Raw genomic sequence first — 18,623 nt, forward strand, 5'->3', positions numbered from 1 at the left:
GTGTGCCCTACAGACTGTTGAAGAGAGGAATGCTCTCCAGGAGCAGCTTCAGGCAGAGACAGAGCTGTACGCTGAGGCTGAAGAGATGAGGGTCCGTCTAGCGGCTAAGAAACAGGAGTTGGAGGAGATCCTGCATGAGATGGAGGCGAGGTTGGATGAGGAGGAAGAACGTGCTCAGTCACTGCTGCTGGACAAAAAGAAGATGCAACAACAGATGCAGGTCTTCACATTAGTTTCACGTTTTCACATGTCTGCTGTTTCAATGGCTTGATTTTTTTCTGTGCTCGAAGGTCTTTAATCTGACAGATGACGGAACTGATGGTCATTTTAAATATAGGAACTTGAGGAGCATTTAGAAGAGGAGGAGGATGCCCGTCAAAAGCTGCAGCTGGAAAAGGTTACCTGCGAAGGAAAGATTAAAAAGTTGGAGGAGGATGTTCTGGTTATGGAAGACCAGAACAACAAGCTTCTTAAGGTAGGTTTTAGAAATCAGCATTAATGAGAGGTTTCATTGAGTCACTCACTTTCTAAGAGAGTTTGTTTGTGATGTTTTTTAGGAGCGTAAGCTGATGGAGGAAAGGATTGCTGACTTCAGCTCCACCCTGGCAGAGGAAGAGGAGAAATCTAAGAACCTCACTAAGCTAAAAAATAAACATGAATCCATGATTTCTGAATTGGAAGGTAGTCATTTTTATGCTTTAGTAATACCATAACTGACATAAGAATCCGAGCTGTACTCATGCAAATGAAAGCCACGGGTTTGTTATGTAGATTTCTGAGCGTTATCTTTCTTCTGTTCTAGTCCGCTTGAAGAAAGAAGAAAAGAGTCGCCAGGAGCTGGACAAGGCAAAGCGCAAGTTGGAGGCCGAGTCTAATGACCTACAAGAGCAGATAGCTGACCTGCAGGCCCAGATCGCTGAGCTCAAAGCTCAGCTTGCCAAGAAGGAGGAAGAGTTACAAAATGCTCTGGCTAGGTGACATCAGACTCCTATTACGCTGATTTTTGCCTAATGTTGATTTGTTCATATCCTGACTAATTTCTCAAAAGTATCAAATATTGATTCTTGCAAAGTGAATCATCATTTGATCTGTAGCAATTTTACAATAAATGTACCCATATACGTTATTTCAACCAAGCTCACTAGGACTTTTACTCTTCATCTTCTTAGGTTAGAGGACGAGACAGCCCAGAAAAACAATGCTCTGAAGAAGATCAGAGAGCTTGAGGGACACATTTCTGACCTGCAGGAAGACCTGGACTCTGAGAGGGCAGCCAGAAACAAGGCAGAGAAGATCAAACGAGACCTCGGAGAGGAGCTGGAGGCCCTGAAGTCTGAGCTAGAGGACACCCTGGACACGACTGCCACACAGCAGGAGCTAAGGTCAGTCATAATAAGCTCAAATATACAAGTAAGAACTCAAAGAACTCATGAAAAGTTATTTCATTTTAGAAATTTGGCTGATTGTATCTTGATTAAATGACAACACAGTAACAGACCAAGAAACAACTATTTTGCTGTAAGACAAAGGTAAGATAATATATATGGTTGTAAAATATAAAACTATTTCTATGATTCTGTTTTTATACAGAGCCAAACGTGAGCAGGAGGTGACGCTGCTGAAGAGAGCCATTGATGATGAGAACCGCACACATGAGGCTCAGATTCATGAGATGAGACAGAAACACACCCAGGCTGTGGAGGAGCTCAGTGAACAGCTGGAGCAGTCTAAACGAGTAGGCATGAATTATTTCACACATACAGTACAGCTCAGGAGTCTTTCCTTTCTTTATATTTTGCTTTCAAGCAGCCAGACTGTAATCTTTTCAAGCGGTCTTGAGCAAAAGTTTTTTATTTTTTGTTATGGTTTGTTAAGCCACTTAACACTGACCTCTGAATCATTTTAGCGTAAAAAAGGCACCTAACTCATGGGATTAACCAGTGTTGTCTCCAGAAAGAACAGACAACTTAGCAAAGTACCAATTTAGGCACTTAGTTACTAGTGGCCTGTCACAAAGACACATAACTTTGTGTACCAACAAGGTGATTTTCAAAGAGCTATTGGCTGAAAACTTGTCATATCTCATCACTTGTGTCTTCTGCTCAGGTGAAGACAAACTTGGAGAAGGCTAAACAAGCTCTGGAGAAGGAAACATCAGAATTAACCATAGAGGTGCGCTCACTGACTCAGGCCAAGCAAGACGGGGAGCACAAGAGGAAGAAGCTGGAAGGTCAAGTGGCAGAACTGCAGTCACGCTTCAATGACAGCGAGAAGCAGAAGGCTGAGCTTGGCGAGCGTTGCTCCAAGATGACTGTAAATCTCTTTCCATTGTTCCATCACTTCTCCATGCAAGTGCACATAAATGCTAGGAATTGAAGTCCCATAAACATCTTGTTTATGTCTGCTTAGATTGAACTGGAGAGTGTAACAAACCTACTGAATGAAGCAGAGGGCAAGAACATCAAACTGAGCAAAGATGTTAGCAGTTTTAGCTCCCAACTCCAAGACACACAGGTAAAGTATGTACTGAAATATGTTGAATGAAACAGTCCGCATGTACCACTTCCTGTTACAATGACACTTATCAATAATTCCAACTAATAGGAAATCTGTAAGAAATTAAGCATTAACCACTGAACTGTGTAATGCAACAGGAGTTGCTGGCTGAGGAGACACGTCAGAAACTGCAGTTCTCTACAAAGCTGCGACAAGCAGAAGATGATAAGAACAGCTTACAGGAGCAGCTTGAAGAAGAGATGGAGGCCAAGAGGAATGTGGAGAGACATGTGTCAACCCTCAATATTCAGGTCAGGAATCGGACTAGGAGCTCTTCATTTAAAAATGATAAGAAGTCGTGTTGAGGGGGTACGGAAAATATGAAAATCAGTAAGAAACAGAGGAGCGATTTCAGTGAACTTTAATTGGAGGTGGAGGAGAGGGAGAGGAACCACCAATTAAGCTGAAAATGTCTTATTAACTCAATTTTTATTTGTGCTCAGTTATCAGATGGAAAGAAGAAAATAGAGGAAATGTCAGGAAACATTGAGCTCTTGGAAGAGGGGAAGAAACGTCTGCAGAGAGATTTGGAGGTGGCCAACAATCAGTTTGAAGAGAAGGCTTCAGCATATGACAAGCTGGAGAAAACCAAAAATCGTCTGCAGCAGGAGCTGGAGGACACGCTCATGGACCTTGATAGCCAGCGACAGATTGTGTCAAACCTGGAGAAGAAGCAGAAGAAGTTTGACCAGGTACAAATTACAATAAAATTTCTGAATAAACTTTTGAAGGATAATAGCATTAACTGTTAAAACTTACAGGCTTTAGTCCAGTTTGAATTTGACAAGTGTTTGTTGAAATTTGAGGTTCTGAAATTTCAAATACATGTTCCTTTGTCCACTGTGACCATCAGATGCTGGCTGAAGAAAAGAGTATCTCCAGTAAATATGCAGATGAGAGAGACCGTGCAGAAGCCGAGGCCAGAGAGAAGGAGACCAAAGCTTTATCTCTGGCGAGGGCTCTGGAGGAGGCCCAGGATTCCAAAGAGGAGCTTGAGAGGGCAAACAAGGCTCTGAAGCTGGAGATGGAGGACCTGATCAGCTCCAAGGACGATGTTGGAAAAAATGTTAGTGCTCGACTGTCAGTCAATCAGCAGATTTCTTTTGCAGACAAAACCATTAGGGCACTAAAGTTCATTTTAAAATGTATTAATGGCAGGTACACGAGCTGGAGAAGTCCAAACGAGGCCTGGAGGCCCAGGTGGAGGAGATGAAAACCCAGCTGGAGGAGCTGGAGGACGAGCTGCAGGCGGCTGAAGATGCCAAGCTGCGCCTGGAGGTCAACATGCAGGCCCTGAAAGCCCAGTTCGATAGAGACCTCATCGGACGGGATGAGATGGGAGAGGAGAAAAAGAGACAGCTTGTCAAGCAGGTAAAGCAGCGTCAAAAACATCTATTGATCAGCTAGAAGACCGAAATCATATTCAGTATTAAAGTGTCAGACCAGCGAGGATGGTTTTCTTAAACAATGATGCACACTGACTGCAGGTGCGTGAGCTGGAGACAGAGTTGGAGGATGAACGCAAACAGAGAGCTCTGGCAACAGCAGCCAAGAAGAAGCTGGAGACAGACATGAAAGATCTGGAGGGACAGATTGAGACGTCCAATAAGGGACGAGAAGAAGCCATCAAGCAGCTCCGCAAAATCCAGGTGAGAATGACAGGGTGCAGCAGCAGCTTCAGCTGAGAACATTGCAGTTGTAGACGTTGTACAATGGACCCGTGTTTTTGGTTTAGAAACTGAGACATGCCTTGTCGGAGGTTTGCACAAACAAAAAGAGTTTTCAACATTTCGTACATGCTGCAGAACAAAGAGCACAATCCAGTAATCATTTTTATTTCTGAATGAAATAAGCTTGAGGAAATGGGATTTACAAACAGAAAAGCCTGAAAAAAATTAATTACAACTAATTTATTTAGACTATATTTCACAAAGACAGAGTGCTCAGCTGTTAAATTAAACAGTTTTGTGCAGTGTCTGTGATTTGTTTAATATTTTTCTATAACAGCTGCATGAACAACCACACAACAATATTTTTTCCAGGGGTATAAACCTTAAGGTTTGTAAATGCATAAACATAAATATCGTTAGGCTGCATCAAACATCAGGTCGAAGCTCAATATCAAGTACTGTAAACAAATCCCATTCTGATATGTCATCTCTCTCCATCTGTATTTCTGGTTCTCTTGCTCCCTCCAGGCCCAAATGAAGGACTACCAGAGGGAGCTGGAGGATGCCCGTGCTGCACGGGAGGAGGTGCTGACCACTGCAAAGGAGAGTGAGAGGAAGGCCAAGAGTCTGGAGGCTGAGCTCATGCAGCTACAGGAGGTAACGCTGTAGCTTCCTAACAAGGCAACACGTTTACAGCGAGGGGAGGCTTCAAATAATTGGATGCAATTCTAATCTATGTTTAGGATCTGGCTGCAGCTGAAAGGGCGCGAAAGCAGGCAGAGGCTGAAAGAGACGAACTGCATGATGAGCTGGCAAGCAATTCCTCTGGAAAGTGAGTGGAAAGTTCATGCTTCACTTTGTTAAGTGAAAAGAGAAAACCACTGCTGACATTTCCCACTTTGGTCCATGTGCTCAGGTCGGCCTTGGCAGATGAGAAGCGCCGTCTTGAAGCGAAGATCTCCCAGCTGGAGGAGGAGCTGGAGGAGGAGCAGGGCAACATGGAAATCATCAATGACAGGCTGAGGAAGAGCACACAGCAGGTGACAAGACAAGACAGGAGCTGCTTGAGAGATGACATATGTCTCTCATTCTCATGTCTCCCAAAGTTCTTTATCTTGACCTTGATGGGAAACATTAACGGGTTTAGGAAAGATGGTAGGAAAAATTCTTAAAGAATCTGTGAAGTGGATTTGCAACACTGAAACTACAGACATTCAATAAATATTCTACAAAAAGTGTTTGTAAACACTTTGTCTATTATCATGGTTCAAGTTAAATATGTTGGTGTCACAGGCTTCTCAAACACAGCCTCTTGTCCTCATATTTATCCTGGAAAAATATATATTTAGTACAACTGGATGAAAATGATCAAGTGTCGCTATGAAAGTTGCAGGTGTAAGGAATTGTGAGACGGAATCATCTTTCTTTAATGTATGGTCCGGTGTATCCTATGCTAAAGAAGTTCTTAAAGGAAGCATTGGAGCTCTTTTCTTAGTATTTCTCGAATGTGAACAGCTCATCATGGCTGCTACTCAAATACTTCATTTGCCATTTCTTTCAGTTAGGAAGTTTCCTAAGCAAAATAGACTATTCGATCTATAGTGAATCAAGCAATCGCAACACTTTACTGTGCATGTGCTCCATCTTCAGGTGGATCAGCTGAACAATGAGCTGCAGACGGAGCGCACCACTTCCCAGAAGAACGAGAGCGCTCGCCAGCAGATGGAGCGCCAGAACAAGGAGCTGAAGGCAAAGCTCCAGGAGATGGAAAACCAGGTCAAGTCAAAGTTCAAGTCCTCCATCACCGTCTTAGAGGCTAAAGTGGCACAGCTGGAGGAGCAGTTGGAGCAGGAGAACAGGTCAGGGACAAATGATAAAACACATTATAAGCCCTTAGTTGGCCTAATCTCATGACAGACAGTAAACTTAGATAAGCGTAACTTTAAAACAAGGAATTTATGTTCAAGTAATCTCATTATCATTTGAAGTTGGTACTTTCACTCTACATTTATGATGGACTTTAATCATGCAACTGTTCACACGTTTTCTTACACATTTAGTCACTTTGAGTTCTTGTCCATCTTGTCTCAGGGACAAGCAGGCAAGTGCCAAGAGTTTGCGTCAGAAAGACAAGAAGCTGAAAGACCTGATGATGCAGGTGGAAGACGAAAGAAAACAGGCGGAACAGTACAAAGACCAGGTAAAAATGCTTGATTCCTTCATACTATATTACAAAAAATAAGAAAACATGCAGTTTTGATCACATTTGGGGAAGAGATGAGGACAGTACTAAGTTGGGATATTCTCTCTGTTAACATCAAAGGCGGAGAAGGCAAATTCTCGCATGAAGCAGCTGAAGCGGCAGCTAGAGGAGTCAGAGGAGGAGTCTCAGCGCGCTACAGCCGCCCGCAGGAAGCTGCAACGCGAGCTGGACGAAGCCACTGAGACCAACGATACCATGAGCCGCGAGGTCAACTCTCTCAAGAGCAAACTCAGGTAGTGCAAGAGTCCTTCTGGTTATCGTGTTTTTGTCTCGTGTCTTTCACCTTTTATTCCTATGACGCTACAACAGAACCGATTCTGCAGTTAGAAAAATCTGAGTTACGTATGACATATATATGAGACGCGTTTTTAAAATAGGAAGGATTACAGCTGTCCTTAGATCATGATTGTATTGTACAAAAGTTTTGAGTCATCCCTTTTTTCTTTACATATTCCAAGAAAAACAGAAGGCATATGCAAACATAAATGGAAAATGCAGCATATAAGGAAAAACAAAGTTTGTGCAGTTCTAACAATCACCTTTATTTTTCAACACAGCTTTCTGTCATTTCTTTAAGTAGTCTTCAGGAATAGTTCTCCAGGCTTCTTGAAGGACATCCCAAAGCTCTTCTTTGGATGTCGGCTGCCTTTTGTTCCGTTCTCTGTCAGATGATCCCACACTGCTTCAATAATGTTGAGGTCCGGGCTCTGGGGAGGATTCATCCCTCCATAAAGCCTGCTGCCACTGATTTTCAGTCCACTTCTTGTGTGATTTGGCATAGCTCAGCCTTTCTAAGAATGGCTTCTTGACAGCCACCCTTCCTTGGAGACCATTTCTGATGAGGCTTGGGCCAACAGTGGATAGATCAGCTGAAGGTCCAGATACATCTCTCAGGTCCTGTGTCAGGTCTTTGCTGGATTTTTTTTTCCACTTTGAGATCCTGTTCATCTGGCCACTAACACGCTTCTACTACACAATCGTATCTAAATTGATTGTTGTAATTTTCCCCTTTTATTGAGGGGATTTTTCATGCTTGAAAGATTGATAGGTTAGTGTTAAATGGCTTAAGAAGCAAAGAAAAAACTAAATGCATTCTTCTGAAAATGGTCAGGATCTGAGTTAGTACTTTAGCCAATTCTGTACTTAAAATGAGTGAAATGGCAGCCAGTGGCCAAAGAAAAACTTAAACAGACCTTTACAAAGCCTGGAGAAATATTGCTCAAGCCACTTTAAAATATTACAAGATAGTCTGGATTATTGGAGGCTAAATATAAAGAAATGAGGGATGGCTCAAGACTTTTGCACAGCACTGTCACCTCTGCCTTATCCTGAAGGTTTTAAATACTTTTTGAAGCTTTCACATATTTCTTCAGTTGGTTTACTTAATTAAACACAAACTTTACACAACAATCAGGTGTTGGCTGTAAATTACATCTGTATTTACTGAGCAGCAAGATCTTAAAAATATTTACTGCGCAAAAGCAAAATAATGTCCATCTCTATTACAGAGGCAACCCTGAACCTAAGGAGTAACACGGCAGGTACCTCTGCAACTAAAAGTTACCCCATCACCATTTCTCATTCATTTACAATGACTTCTAATTCTCCGTACTCACTCTTAATGCTCTCGTTTCTTTCACTGAGCCCAACTGAGAGACATGTGGCTCATCGACTACCAGTGACTTAGCAGAAAAACAATGAATAGCAAATCAATTCTCATTATTCCCACTTTCTGATGGCCATGATTCTCTCAGTGCTTGGTTTACGTGTCATAAACCGAACTCATTTTCCTGAAAAAAAGGACTTAAATGAGTTACAAACATAACTGGCGTGCTTGAGCTGTAACCGAAGCACAATCTATACATTCTGCGTTTCATCGATCCTCTCTGTGGTGTGCAACACCTGAGTGGTTTTTAAACACACCTTAACAAGCACACACACCATCTCTTCCTCTCACTGGGCCTCTGTCTTTTTTGTGTTTGTATCCATGTGGTGTGTACACCTCTGTGACTTTGTAGGCGTGGAAATGAGCCCTCCTTTGGCAGCACGCCGCGGCGTATGGGCGGAGGTCGAAGGGTGGTTGAGGATGCCTCAGAGGAGGACGCAGACTCCCAAAACGACTTCAATGGAACAAAGTCCTCGGAGTAAGGGGCGTTAATGATATCAGAATTATTGTTCAGGGCAACGCCTGCCAATTAAAAACAAAAAGTAACTTCAAAAGCCTGCTTTGCTATCTTCCACATCACTTCAAAATATATATTTCTCTCATTTCCAGCAGTGTACTGGTATTCTTGTTTTGGAGCACACAAAACAATCAGACCTTGTTATACACAAGAGTTGTTTTGGTGGCTCTGTTGATGTGTGATTTGCTGTTCCTTTAGTTTTTAACATACACTGTTTTGAACTGCACTGAATGTCTGATTCTTTCTTATGCGATGTTTTGTACACAATAATAGGTGCCTCTAATTACCACCCACCTTGAACTTAATGCAGAGAAAAGTCAATTTACAGATGTGCAACTACTATCAGCGACTGTCGTCCTGTTGCCTGTGACTGCTGTTACTGTTTCAGAGCAGCACTGAAGTGGACTCAGATTGGACGTGTAGGGTCATTTCCAAACGCTGTCTGCTTCCAATCAGTGCTGACGTTTGTATCCCGACAAATATTTAGCCAGGAAAGACTTTCTAATCACCGTTTTACATTATTTGCACCTTTAATGTGCCCTTACATATTTAGATATCCTTTAGTCCAATCATGACAAACATCTGAGGTCAGATAAGTTTTAAAGGGGAACTCCGGTATTTTTAAACCTAGACCTTATTTTCTGGCATGAAATACGTTTATCTACTCACCGAGAACAGTTTGGCACAAGTTGCTGTCCTTTCAGGAGCTATTTAGATAACTCCCAATCCATATAACGGAGTGAACGGGGCAGAGATGATGCAGCCTCTAACTAAGGCATTATCTGTAAAGACATCTTACCGGAGTGAATGAGCTGTGCTGCAGCCATGCGTGTGGCTGAAGTGGTCCCAGTAGAGTGCCTGTGTAGAAATCCCTCCCGTTAGCTCTCCTATAGCTGCAAGTAGCCACATAACAGCACCTATGAGCTAACAGAGCTATAGTACACGTTCGTTCATTCTTCTTAAAGTATTGGTGAAATAAAGACAGATAATGCCTTATTTTGAAGCTGCATCCCTGCCCTGTTCACTCCGTTATATGGATATACGCCGATCGCGAGTTATCTAAATAGCTTTCTAAGGACGCCAACTTTCGCCAAACTGTTCTCGGTGAGAAGATCAACGTATTTCATGCCAGAAATAAGGTCTAGGTTTAAAAATACCAGAGTTCCCCTTTAAAGTAAATCTATTCATAAAAATCACGAGCCAGCTATCGATATTGGGCACTTAACACTCATATTGTTATATCTTCTCTTTGCTCAGATTTACTGTACATGTTTTAAAAGTTCCTCATCACAAACTCAATCTCATTTGATACTGTTATGTATAATCAACTAATGTTTACATGCCACCCTTTGTATCTATTAATTGTTGAACCACCAGCACAAGAAATAAAGATCCTAAAAAAAATTTAAATCTTTTGACTTTATCTTTTTTAATTTCTCTGTCTTGGTCAGTAACTTTAAACGGATTCACAATGTTATTGTCGTTTGTTTAGATCATAAAACTGCAAACCAGCAGGATAAAAGATGGGTGTTGTACCTCAGGCACATACAGAAGCAGTTGAAGAGGCATTGCATACAAACACCCAGAACACAGTGGTCAAGGATTGCAATTACAGTGAGCCCCTGTTTGCCCAATGAGGATAAAAAGCACATAGGAGCAGGAACAACAATTCTCATGTCACCATTTACTTCCTACACACAGGCTACAGTGTGCTGAACTGAGATCTAAGTACAAAATAGTATCATCTGCTGAATGAGCTGCTGGATGGCAGTAATGACAACTTCAGTTTAACCAGAAACATTTCAGGAAAAAGCTCAGCTGTCACAAGAAACCTTTCCACAAATGCACAAACATCCTCTTACAAAACAAAACAAGCAGGAACAAAGTATTCAATATAGGCTCTACATACCTGCAGATATATACTATCAACTGTGCTCATTTTTAACTTGTTAAAATCTATTATTGCTCAATATCTTCTCCCTTAGGTACACCGTGCAGCCCTTAGAGGCAAAGTGGATTTAGAGAATTATTACCATACATTCAGTAATGCACGTGTGCCCGCCTAAATTCTATCATCAGCTAAAAATCAGTGAATAACAAAGGTTCCTCTAAGACTAGATGATAAATCTGAAGCATGGCAAATCTCATCTCTGAAGAAGAAATCCTAAACTTCCTCACATTGACAATGCTTGCACACAAGAAAATAGTCAGATACAACAGGTCTGTGTGGTACCAGAAAAGAAAATACAGAAAAAATAAACATTTCCTTTTTTCAAAATGTTTGACAGTGTAAAGAAACTGATAACCCATGTTCCCACGTTAAAGGCTAAAGTGGACTGAATGCTCCTCCATCAAAAACTTAAACCTAAAAAGTGTCAGGGCGGTTTGAGCGAGCACTGTATGCAGGGAATTTTATACCACGTCCCTTTTACATCAGGCAGCTGTTCACTTTGTCTTTGTTCACCATTTTCTCAACTGATGAAGTCTCCTGTTGCTGCGCATCACTGCACGCACAGCGGCGAATAAACGAATCCTGCCACTGATCAGCTGTGACCAACAGTTTAATCCCACAAAAACAAAACCCCAGGACAGGAAAAACGAGTGAAAAGTCTGGAAACAAAACACGATTTAAAAAAAAAAAAAAAAAGGCCAGCAACAAAGGCCAGCAATCTCCCAACGGCCTCAGCTGATCACGAACCAGCTGCAGGATACGCTGACCTGATGTTCCTTGGTTTGGAAAATAGCGACAAAGTAAACAATTGACTTCTGGAACTTGGTGTTAAATCTCAATATTCAGACAATGTGAGCACACATCATGCTATGTTGTATGCTGGAACGGGAGCGCCATCTTGTGAGGAATACTCTTTCATTACCACCATGCAAGTCCATTGTTGCTTGGTTGGGTTTTGTTTTGTTTGACTGAAAACAGTCGAATCCAGTGAAGAAGAGAGGAGATGAAGAAAGAAAAAGGGAGAAACAAGATGGGCCGAACCAGGAAAAACGATCTGCTAATTAATGTGCAGAAATCTAACACATTTATTGGCCAATTTATTAAAGTAAATAAATCTGAATACTTCCAAATACATTCAGTGATGCGTTTTAGGGATTCTGGTAGGGGCAGATTTTATGAGTCATTATTTTAATAATAAAGATGTGTTTAAATCCTGAAACTCTGCTCTTTTTCTTGCTGTGGACAGCTATGTTTTAACATTTGGTTTTTTGCAGTCTTGGGTCCCTTATTCAAACTGAGTGCTCTGACTGCCGTTTACTGTGATTAAGACACTGGCTGCGTTTGAACCGGCCACTCATTCACTTTATAGCGAGTCAGCAATTTTGAAATGCTGTTTGATTACTGTGAGATTACTACCGTGAGCTGACACCAACGTTTGTGACTTCACATTGTGATCTTAAAGACCCACTGAAAATACGACGCCTGAGAGATCTCAATCGTGAGGTGGTTAGTCTATTTCTGCTTAAGCGGCAGGCTTGAGAAAATATCAGTAAAACATGTAAAAGAATAATTCTTTAAGCTTAAGTTGTTCAGTCTAAACGCAGCTCACCTTTCAACTATTGGAACATGAGCTACAACGACTGTATTTTTTGGGTAATATCAATTCATTATTAGCAAACTGAAGATTATTATACAGTTGTTATAAATTGTGTAGATGGATACAGGTGAATACAAAAAATAAATGGTACAAAAGTGCAAATATTTGTCACCTAAAATATTGAGTCTGTGTTGTGATGCCAATTAAAACGTGCACTCTGTGTACTAAAAACAAAGTTCTGCTGACCATGCTGGCATTTTGGCCTGCTGGCATTAGTTTATGCACATATGTATACATTTATGGAAAACCACCATATCGAAGTGGTGTCTGAAATGTATTAGGTGCCGTTTGCCCGTATCCACAATGGAGTCCTTTAAATAATGAGAGAGAGTAAACGAGTGTGCAGTCCAGACGCAGCCACTGACTATTAATAATTACTTCACACAGCCCTACTCAAAAAAAAAAAACCCACATATAACCCTTTCACTAGTGAGCTAGTCACAGCAGAGAAAGGCTCATAAACTGAGAAGGTAACAGCACAAATTAAAGCAGGGATGGCTAAAATACAAACTTATTTCTTCTCAGCTCATTAACTCACTCCGTCTGGGTTCTCAAGACAAAAAAAAAAATAAAAAAATCTCTCTGTAAACATTTAAACCCACAATATCTGATAACTATACTCCGTATGAGATTATATCAAGCTAATGGTTGAAAGAATATGTATGTAGACACTGAACATTATTCAGAGAAAAATAACCCAACTGCTTTTGTCTAGAATTCTTCTATCACAGCTTTGGTTTTGACTTTGTAATAAACACAGTATTTCTTCAAGCCTTTTCATTAATTCCACTCCAGCGTCTTGGTCCCTACACCAAAGTCACTTTCCAGTGCCTGTAATCAATACAGCTGGTCCTTATGTTTGTCACGATCAATGTGTGAGTGCAGCAACAACACTGAATAAGTTTTGTGGGCTCTGCTGTGCTCGATCCATCAAAGAAAAGAGCAGACACAGACGGTCCTGGACACTGCACAGCGTCAAAGATGGAGAAAAAGAGTGATGGGTTCTGCATTCCTTGATGTTACACAAGATGAAGTGCTGCTTCGTGAGATATGATAAGGTGTAAGCCTGAAGCAGAAAAGGTCCATACACTGATGGATGGAGCTTCTCATACTTGCTGTGAGAAGCTCAGCGCAAGAAGAAAGGCTTTCTTGATCAACAAGTTCAGCAGGGCAAGAGGCGTAGACAGCTCAGCTCAAAGTCCTGTTACTGTAGTTTGACAAGGGGAAGGAGGGTTGGGAGGGTGGTGGCGCAAGATTTTTACCATCTTACAGCAGGATCTTGACACCTCCCTGTGGAGAGTGGGGACCCTGGGAGATCCCTCTCGGAGGAGCTGGTCCAAACTCTAACCGCTTCACCAAACTGCAAGACAAGACACAGCAGACATGAGCAAACTCTACGCAAGTTTATCCGGATCGAATTACAAGAAAAAGAGATGCTCCGGTGTTCTTCTCCCTCACCTGTCGTACTGAGGAGGAACGACCAAGCTGCTGGCTTGGATCTCAGGACCTGTTTCTAAACCCGAAGGACTACCAGGGCCGGCCGGAAGAGCTGGTCTGCTGACAGATGTGTCGTACACGAAGTCTCGACAAGATGCCAGCTTTGACTCCAAATTCTGACAGGAATCAAACAAAAAACATTTGCACAAACATGCAAAACCACAACAGAGCAATGATTTTAGTACATTTGTTAAATTTCTCACTCCAACTTTTCTTAGCAGCTCCCCCACGATGTTGAGCGCAGATATTCTCGCAGACGTAGTGAGGGGGGTCCCTGTTAGACCATCACCTAAAACAAAACAGGTAACTACATAGAATGAAAATTAAATATGTCGTGAAACGCAAAGTTATTAACGTCCTTTACCTCGTCGAATGCTGGAGGCAGGGGGCGTGATGTATGAACTGATAGGTTTGGAGGGCGTAACGGGGATAGATGGGTTCACCGGGGAGGAGCACGGCAGATCTGAGCGATCTGTGTCTTTGCCCAAGCTGCTGGACGGTCGTCTCTCCTTATGTCGTACAGCCAACTCCTGCCGAAGATCTGCCACAAAAAACAAACAAACAGGAAAGTCATCTTTTTCTTAGTTTTTTTCTTCTAAACTATGCAGCTCACTGCTTTGCAGAGACTTCAGAACAGTAATACGCCATGTGATGTCTTTCATATTGTTTGATAAAACAATTCGAGGCTTTAAAATAAAACTGAAATACTTGCTTGTTGACAAAAACCCGACAACCAAAATGTTCTTATTCGATTCATTTCATCCCATGTATTGCCAGGTATGAAACAAATTTGCCACAAATACAGCGCACTATAATGATGCAAGCGAGCGTCAGAGATGGACTCTACCAGACCCAAGAAGCCTCGTCCTTTTCAAAGCGACCTTAAACTCTCCAGAACACGGATCAATATTGGAGATATATTTGAAAGACGGAGACTGCTTCAGACCCAAAAGGGTTTTAAGACCGATGCAGAGTTGGCTATTTTTCTTCAGAGCAGGTAAGCATTGAGCTTCGACTAATGTCAAATAATCTAATGCAAGATGGTGGTCCGACCGAGGGCAAATGTGGCAGTTGTTTAGGGTTATCCGGCCTTTCCACAATACAGGACAAACAAACTGACCGTAAATTCATTGTGAACAGCATAAACATTTGTCTATGATCCGTGTGCAGCTGGGTTATCAAGGAAGAACTAGTTGAAGAACATAGCTGGCATGGTAACACTACTGCATTCAGACCGTATCAGCCAGTTTAATCTTGTAAATAAAACTTTCCACCCGAATTCAGTTTTCCCTCCATTGATGTAGATGATGTGAGGAGAGAGAGAGACGGGCCGTGGCTCCTTCCCGACTCAGGACCTTCTCTCTCCCTCTGACCCACCGGAATAAAACAACACCCTCTCAGTGTTGGAAAACAAAGGAATTCTTTGTAAAATCAGATGTTCAGAAGCAGTGAGCACCCCCATATAGTCAGAATTAAATTATCTTTATACGATGGTATTTATTTCATTTGGGCACTCAAGGGCAAACAATTAAATTGGCGCCTGTGTCGACCAGTGCTCTCTCGCTCTCATTACAAACCAAACTAAACTTCTTCGTGTCACAATTTGCAGTGTAGATTACGAGTCAGATTTCGATTTCGATTTCAGACAAATTTCATTCTGACTGTGGAGGGTTTGCTCGATCTGAGCGTCTGATTGGCAGTTGCAGTATGGTTGGTTGCATTTCTCTAATGTAGTCCTGCAGCTCTGGAGCTACTAGCTGTTTATTTATCAAATAGAAATCATAAACCCGTTAGAGTTATATTCCTATGTATGTATTTTCGAGAATCAATGAACTGTATGGGCCACATTTTCTGAGTGAACTGAGGTTAGTATCTCCATTGTGGATTACGTTCCACGCGTCCTGTGCTAGTCAAGGTTCAGAGACGTCAACCTGGCACCCTGTGAGAGCGTCATTAGGGGAAGCGTGACGACGCGCTCCACTATTTGGAATTCCATCTTACATATTGCTACTTTAAATAATAGAGATAAAATATTTAAAGATCCAGTCCAAAATGTTTTCAGTGAATCGAGGCTCTACCATGGCTGTGTGAGGAGTCATGTAAAGCCATTTAAACACTGCCAAAAATGAGAATTAGATCTTAGTGAGCACCTATATCCTTGAACATAACTACATATTAGATCACATATAGTATAAACAGGAGGGATGTATATAATGTATCGAAACCAGGACTTATCAAATGAATCCAATATCATAATTCACAGAGTTAGTTGAAAGAATAAATCGGCAATTCTTGTGAAACTGAGAAGCCACAGAGAGTGTTTTGTATGAGCGTACCTCTCGCTTCGTCCTTGAGCCTCTGAACAGACTCGAGCAAGTTCTCCTTCTCGTCCAACTCACTTTCCAGAAAGGCATTCCTCTCAATGACCTGGTTCATCCGCTGCTCAAAGTCCTCCAGAGACATGATGGTAGCCCTGGAATATGCACAGAGTACAGCTATGGGAGAGTATCTATATGCAACAGGGTCAGAGCACACCTGGTCACTGTGAAGTGAAGAGAGTGTATTTAGAACACAATTCGTACCTAAGTTCAATTCAAAATGCTTTACTTAATGTAATGAAATGCAAGAAAACAAGACAGAAAAGTTGTTAATTTTCTCTACGGTACCCATTTCCAGAAAAGTCTCTGGTGGTTCCTGACCTGCCTTAATAACTCATCAGCTACACAGAATCTACGCTCTGCTTTCTATCTGGATATCAACTTAAATATCAACATTTAGGACTTAGACGCGTTAGAGAAATAAAATAAAACAATAAAATTAAAAGAAAGACATCATAAATAGTAAAAGCACATTGATTAAAAGTTTACAATAATAAAAAAAAAAAAAGAATGAAAAAGTTAATAGTCAATTGATGACATAAGACACACTAAACACCAACCTCTTCGTCCTCTCTAGGTCATCATTGGACTGCTCCAACTCTCTGATATATTTCTGTAGATGATCTCGAACTGCTTTGGTCTCTGCCAGATCTTCTTCCAGCATTGAGATGTGTCTCAAAGCATCAGAATGCTGGGACTCAAATTTCTCCTGCAAACAGCAAACGGACGACTCAGCTGACTCCTACACTGCATACTTTACAGGGTCACTGCAGGTCATTGAAGTTACCGTCACATTTTACAAGAGGACAAGTGTTTTTCAGAACCAGTCCTTCCTTCATCGTCTCTATTACTGCTCCGCTTCCCGTGCAGCACAAAACAAAAACAGCAGTCAGCTGCTTAGTAAGGCAACGTTTTCCTAGTAAATGATGAGCTGAATTAGAGATGACAAAACCCGAGTGTCTGTATAAATGAGACACCAGTAACATTTACTTAATGTCACTAACTGGAGCAGCAGGCTTCTCCAGCTCTACAGAGACCAATGTCTTTTATAATCAAGGTGTTCTACCTTTATATTTTCCAGTTCCATGCGAAGCCGGTTGTTGTCCAGCCGCAGCTCTTTGTTTTGACTCTCACATTGCTTCAGCTCCGTTTCAAGTTCTGCTTCATAATCTCGACTCATCTGCTGGAATTCCTGTAGCTCTTCCTGAGCCTCCTCAGCCCTGGTGACAAAAACATGTTGAACTCCAAACAAAAAAATTAAAAATAAAATAAACTAATATGCATAACATCATTTTAGCTATAAGAGGTAATTGTCATTTACGTAGATGAAGATTCTCAGTCATCCAGGTCGTGGTAATATATGGTAATTATGTTCAGTTTAATTCATTCAAGGTCTTAAAAATGTCATTTATATTAAAGGTAGCTGGTTAAGATCTAGTAATATTTTACCTTTGCTGGTGTCCCTGTGCCTGCTCTTTCCAGAACCCCAGCTCCTCCTCTAGGGATGCAAATGAATGTGCCGTCGGCTCTACCATGTCTGCTGCTCTGATAAAAGATGATGGTGAAGTTATTCAAATTAGAGCTTTTTATTCTGCAGTCGTCTGGCGTGAGGACACATCAACACAGTTTAAACCTCTGAACCGTGAGCAATCGCTAACTAGATTAGCACATAAAAGAAACCGTCACTATGAATTTTGTCACAATGCTCAAAAGCCGAGGAAAGTAACAGACAAATATGTTTTCTATGTTATTTTTGCAATATATAAAATGAACAGATGGTTAATGAAAGTGTAGCCAGTGGTGTTGAAGACTACATTGGTTTAGCATTAAGCTAACTTAGGCTAAAAAAAAGACTTAAAACGCTAAGAACCGAGATCAGAATATGTGATCACAAGTCAAAGCTAACCAGAACCAAACGGACTCACCTGCATAAAAGGAAACAGCTACAACATGCTACATATAAAGGAATGTATTTCGACGTATGGATCGATATTCCGGAGTTAACGTTTTGTGACTTGCGCAAACTAATCTCTCGTTACGTTAGCACAGCACTCGACTCGCCAACCAAATACAAACTATCATTCGCTTCTTGAAGGCAATTGGACATTACAGATGACGACACATGAAGATTGACCAATCAGATCAGCGAACGAACCTCTAGCCGCTGAGCCTCTGACAACGTCCCCTCCTACTGTTGTGATGCCTGTCAGTCTCCAATCAAGGTAATGCAGTGGTTAAGTTGTCGTTCAAAATAGGCCTGCCACCTACGTTATGTCGCCTAAGTGTAAGGTTTATCTACACAAGAATAAACAGTTTTCATGTTTTCACACTGTTGTGTGGTAATTTTTCTGAATAAAATGTTTCTAAACATTACCCCCCCTCCTCTGTTTTTTTCACAAATCGCACCCTGTATATATATTGATGTTGCCTCTCTTGGAATAACTACATCTATCACTTCTGCCTTCCTT

At 41.4% G+C, this 18,623-nt stretch overlaps 2 protein-coding genes across 5 annotated transcripts in view; one reads left to right on the plus strand and one right to left on the minus strand.

Annotated features, from left to right (window-relative positions):
- myh11a (myosin, heavy chain 11a, smooth muscle) overlaps positions 1–9,311 on the plus strand; it is a 31,624-nt gene extending 22,313 nt beyond the window's left edge. Inside the window, exons 22-42 of one of the 2 annotated variants that reach the window (XM_072384388.1) lie at positions 14–220; positions 338–475; positions 558–681; positions 803–974; positions 1,170–1,382; positions 1,591–1,735; positions 2,107–2,313; positions 2,410–2,514; positions 2,655–2,807; positions 3,000–3,248; positions 3,410–3,622; positions 3,715–3,927; positions 4,044–4,205; positions 4,755–4,883; positions 4,970–5,058; positions 5,143–5,266; positions 5,877–6,085; positions 6,318–6,426; positions 6,550–6,722; positions 7,998–8,030; positions 8,508–8,597. In XM_072384388.1, coding sequence (XP_072240489.1) covers positions 14–220; positions 338–475; positions 558–681; positions 803–974; positions 1,170–1,382; positions 1,591–1,735; positions 2,107–2,313; positions 2,410–2,514; positions 2,655–2,807; positions 3,000–3,248; positions 3,410–3,622; positions 3,715–3,927; positions 4,044–4,205; positions 4,755–4,883; positions 4,970–5,058; positions 5,143–5,266; positions 5,877–6,085; positions 6,318–6,426; positions 6,550–6,722; positions 7,998–8,022 — 3,159 coding nt within the window. In that variant the 3' untranslated portion in view covers positions 8,023–8,030; positions 8,508–8,597. Of the gene's footprint in view, positions 1–13; positions 221–337; positions 476–557; positions 682–802; positions 975–1,169; positions 1,383–1,590; positions 1,736–2,106; positions 2,314–2,409; positions 2,515–2,654; positions 2,808–2,999; positions 3,249–3,409; positions 3,623–3,714; positions 3,928–4,043; positions 4,206–4,754; positions 4,884–4,969; positions 5,059–5,142; positions 5,267–5,876; positions 6,086–6,317; positions 6,427–6,549; positions 6,723–7,997; positions 8,031–8,507 lie in introns of both variants that reach the window. The other variant, XM_072384387.1, reaches the window with a different exon arrangement.
- Positions 9,312–10,144: 833 nt separating this feature from the next.
- Positions 10,145–18,445, minus strand: LOC140305499 (nuclear distribution protein nudE homolog 1-like). 3 transcript variants are annotated; one of them, XM_072384391.1, is made up of 9 exons: positions 18,081–18,445; positions 17,605–17,695; positions 17,222–17,375; positions 16,716–16,864; positions 16,114–16,250; positions 14,142–14,318; positions 13,981–14,066; positions 13,739–13,893; positions 10,145–13,640 (listed from the first exon to the last, which is right to left on the minus strand). In XM_072384391.1, the coding sequence occupies exons 2-9, from the start codon at positions 17,688–17,690 to the stop codon at positions 13,547–13,549; spliced, it is 1,038 nt and encodes a 345-aa protein (XP_072240492.1). In that variant the 5' UTR covers positions 17,691–17,695; positions 18,081–18,445; the 3' UTR covers positions 10,145–13,546. The 3 variants fall into 3 exon arrangements, with proteins under 3 accessions (XP_072240492.1, XP_072240491.1, XP_072240493.1); XM_072384390.1 differs by having other exon boundaries at positions 17,605–17,700; positions 18,081–18,444; XM_072384392.1 differs by lacking the exon at positions 18,081–18,445 and having other exon boundaries at positions 17,222–17,397; positions 17,605–17,687.
- Between the last annotated feature and the right edge of the window lie 178 nt (positions 18,446–18,623).

The sequence above is a fragment of the Leuresthes tenuis genome, unplaced genomic scaffold, assembly GCF_036924035.1.
Source record: "Leuresthes tenuis unplaced genomic scaffold, fLeuTen1.0.hap1 SCAF_4, whole genome shotgun sequence".
Classification (NCBI taxonomy): domain Eukaryota; kingdom Metazoa; phylum Chordata; class Actinopteri; order Atheriniformes; family Atherinopsidae; genus Leuresthes; species Leuresthes tenuis.

What these genes read in the sequence shown, in the direction of transcription:
- LOC140305499 (XM_072384391.1), bottom strand. Translation starts at nt 17,690, where the DNA reads ATGGTAGAGCCGACGGCACATTCATTTGCATCCCTAGAGGAGGAGCTG. An exon ending in TGGAACTGGAAAATATAAAG is followed by an intron (nt 16,865 to 17,221) that starts GTAGAACACCTT and finishes TGCTGTTTGCAG; the next exon opens with GAGAAATTTGAGTCCCAGCA. An exon ending in TGCCTCCAGCATTCGACGAG is followed by an intron (nt 14,067 to 14,141) that starts GTAAAGGACGTT and finishes GTTTTGTTTTAG; the next exon opens with GTGATGGTCTAACAGGGACC.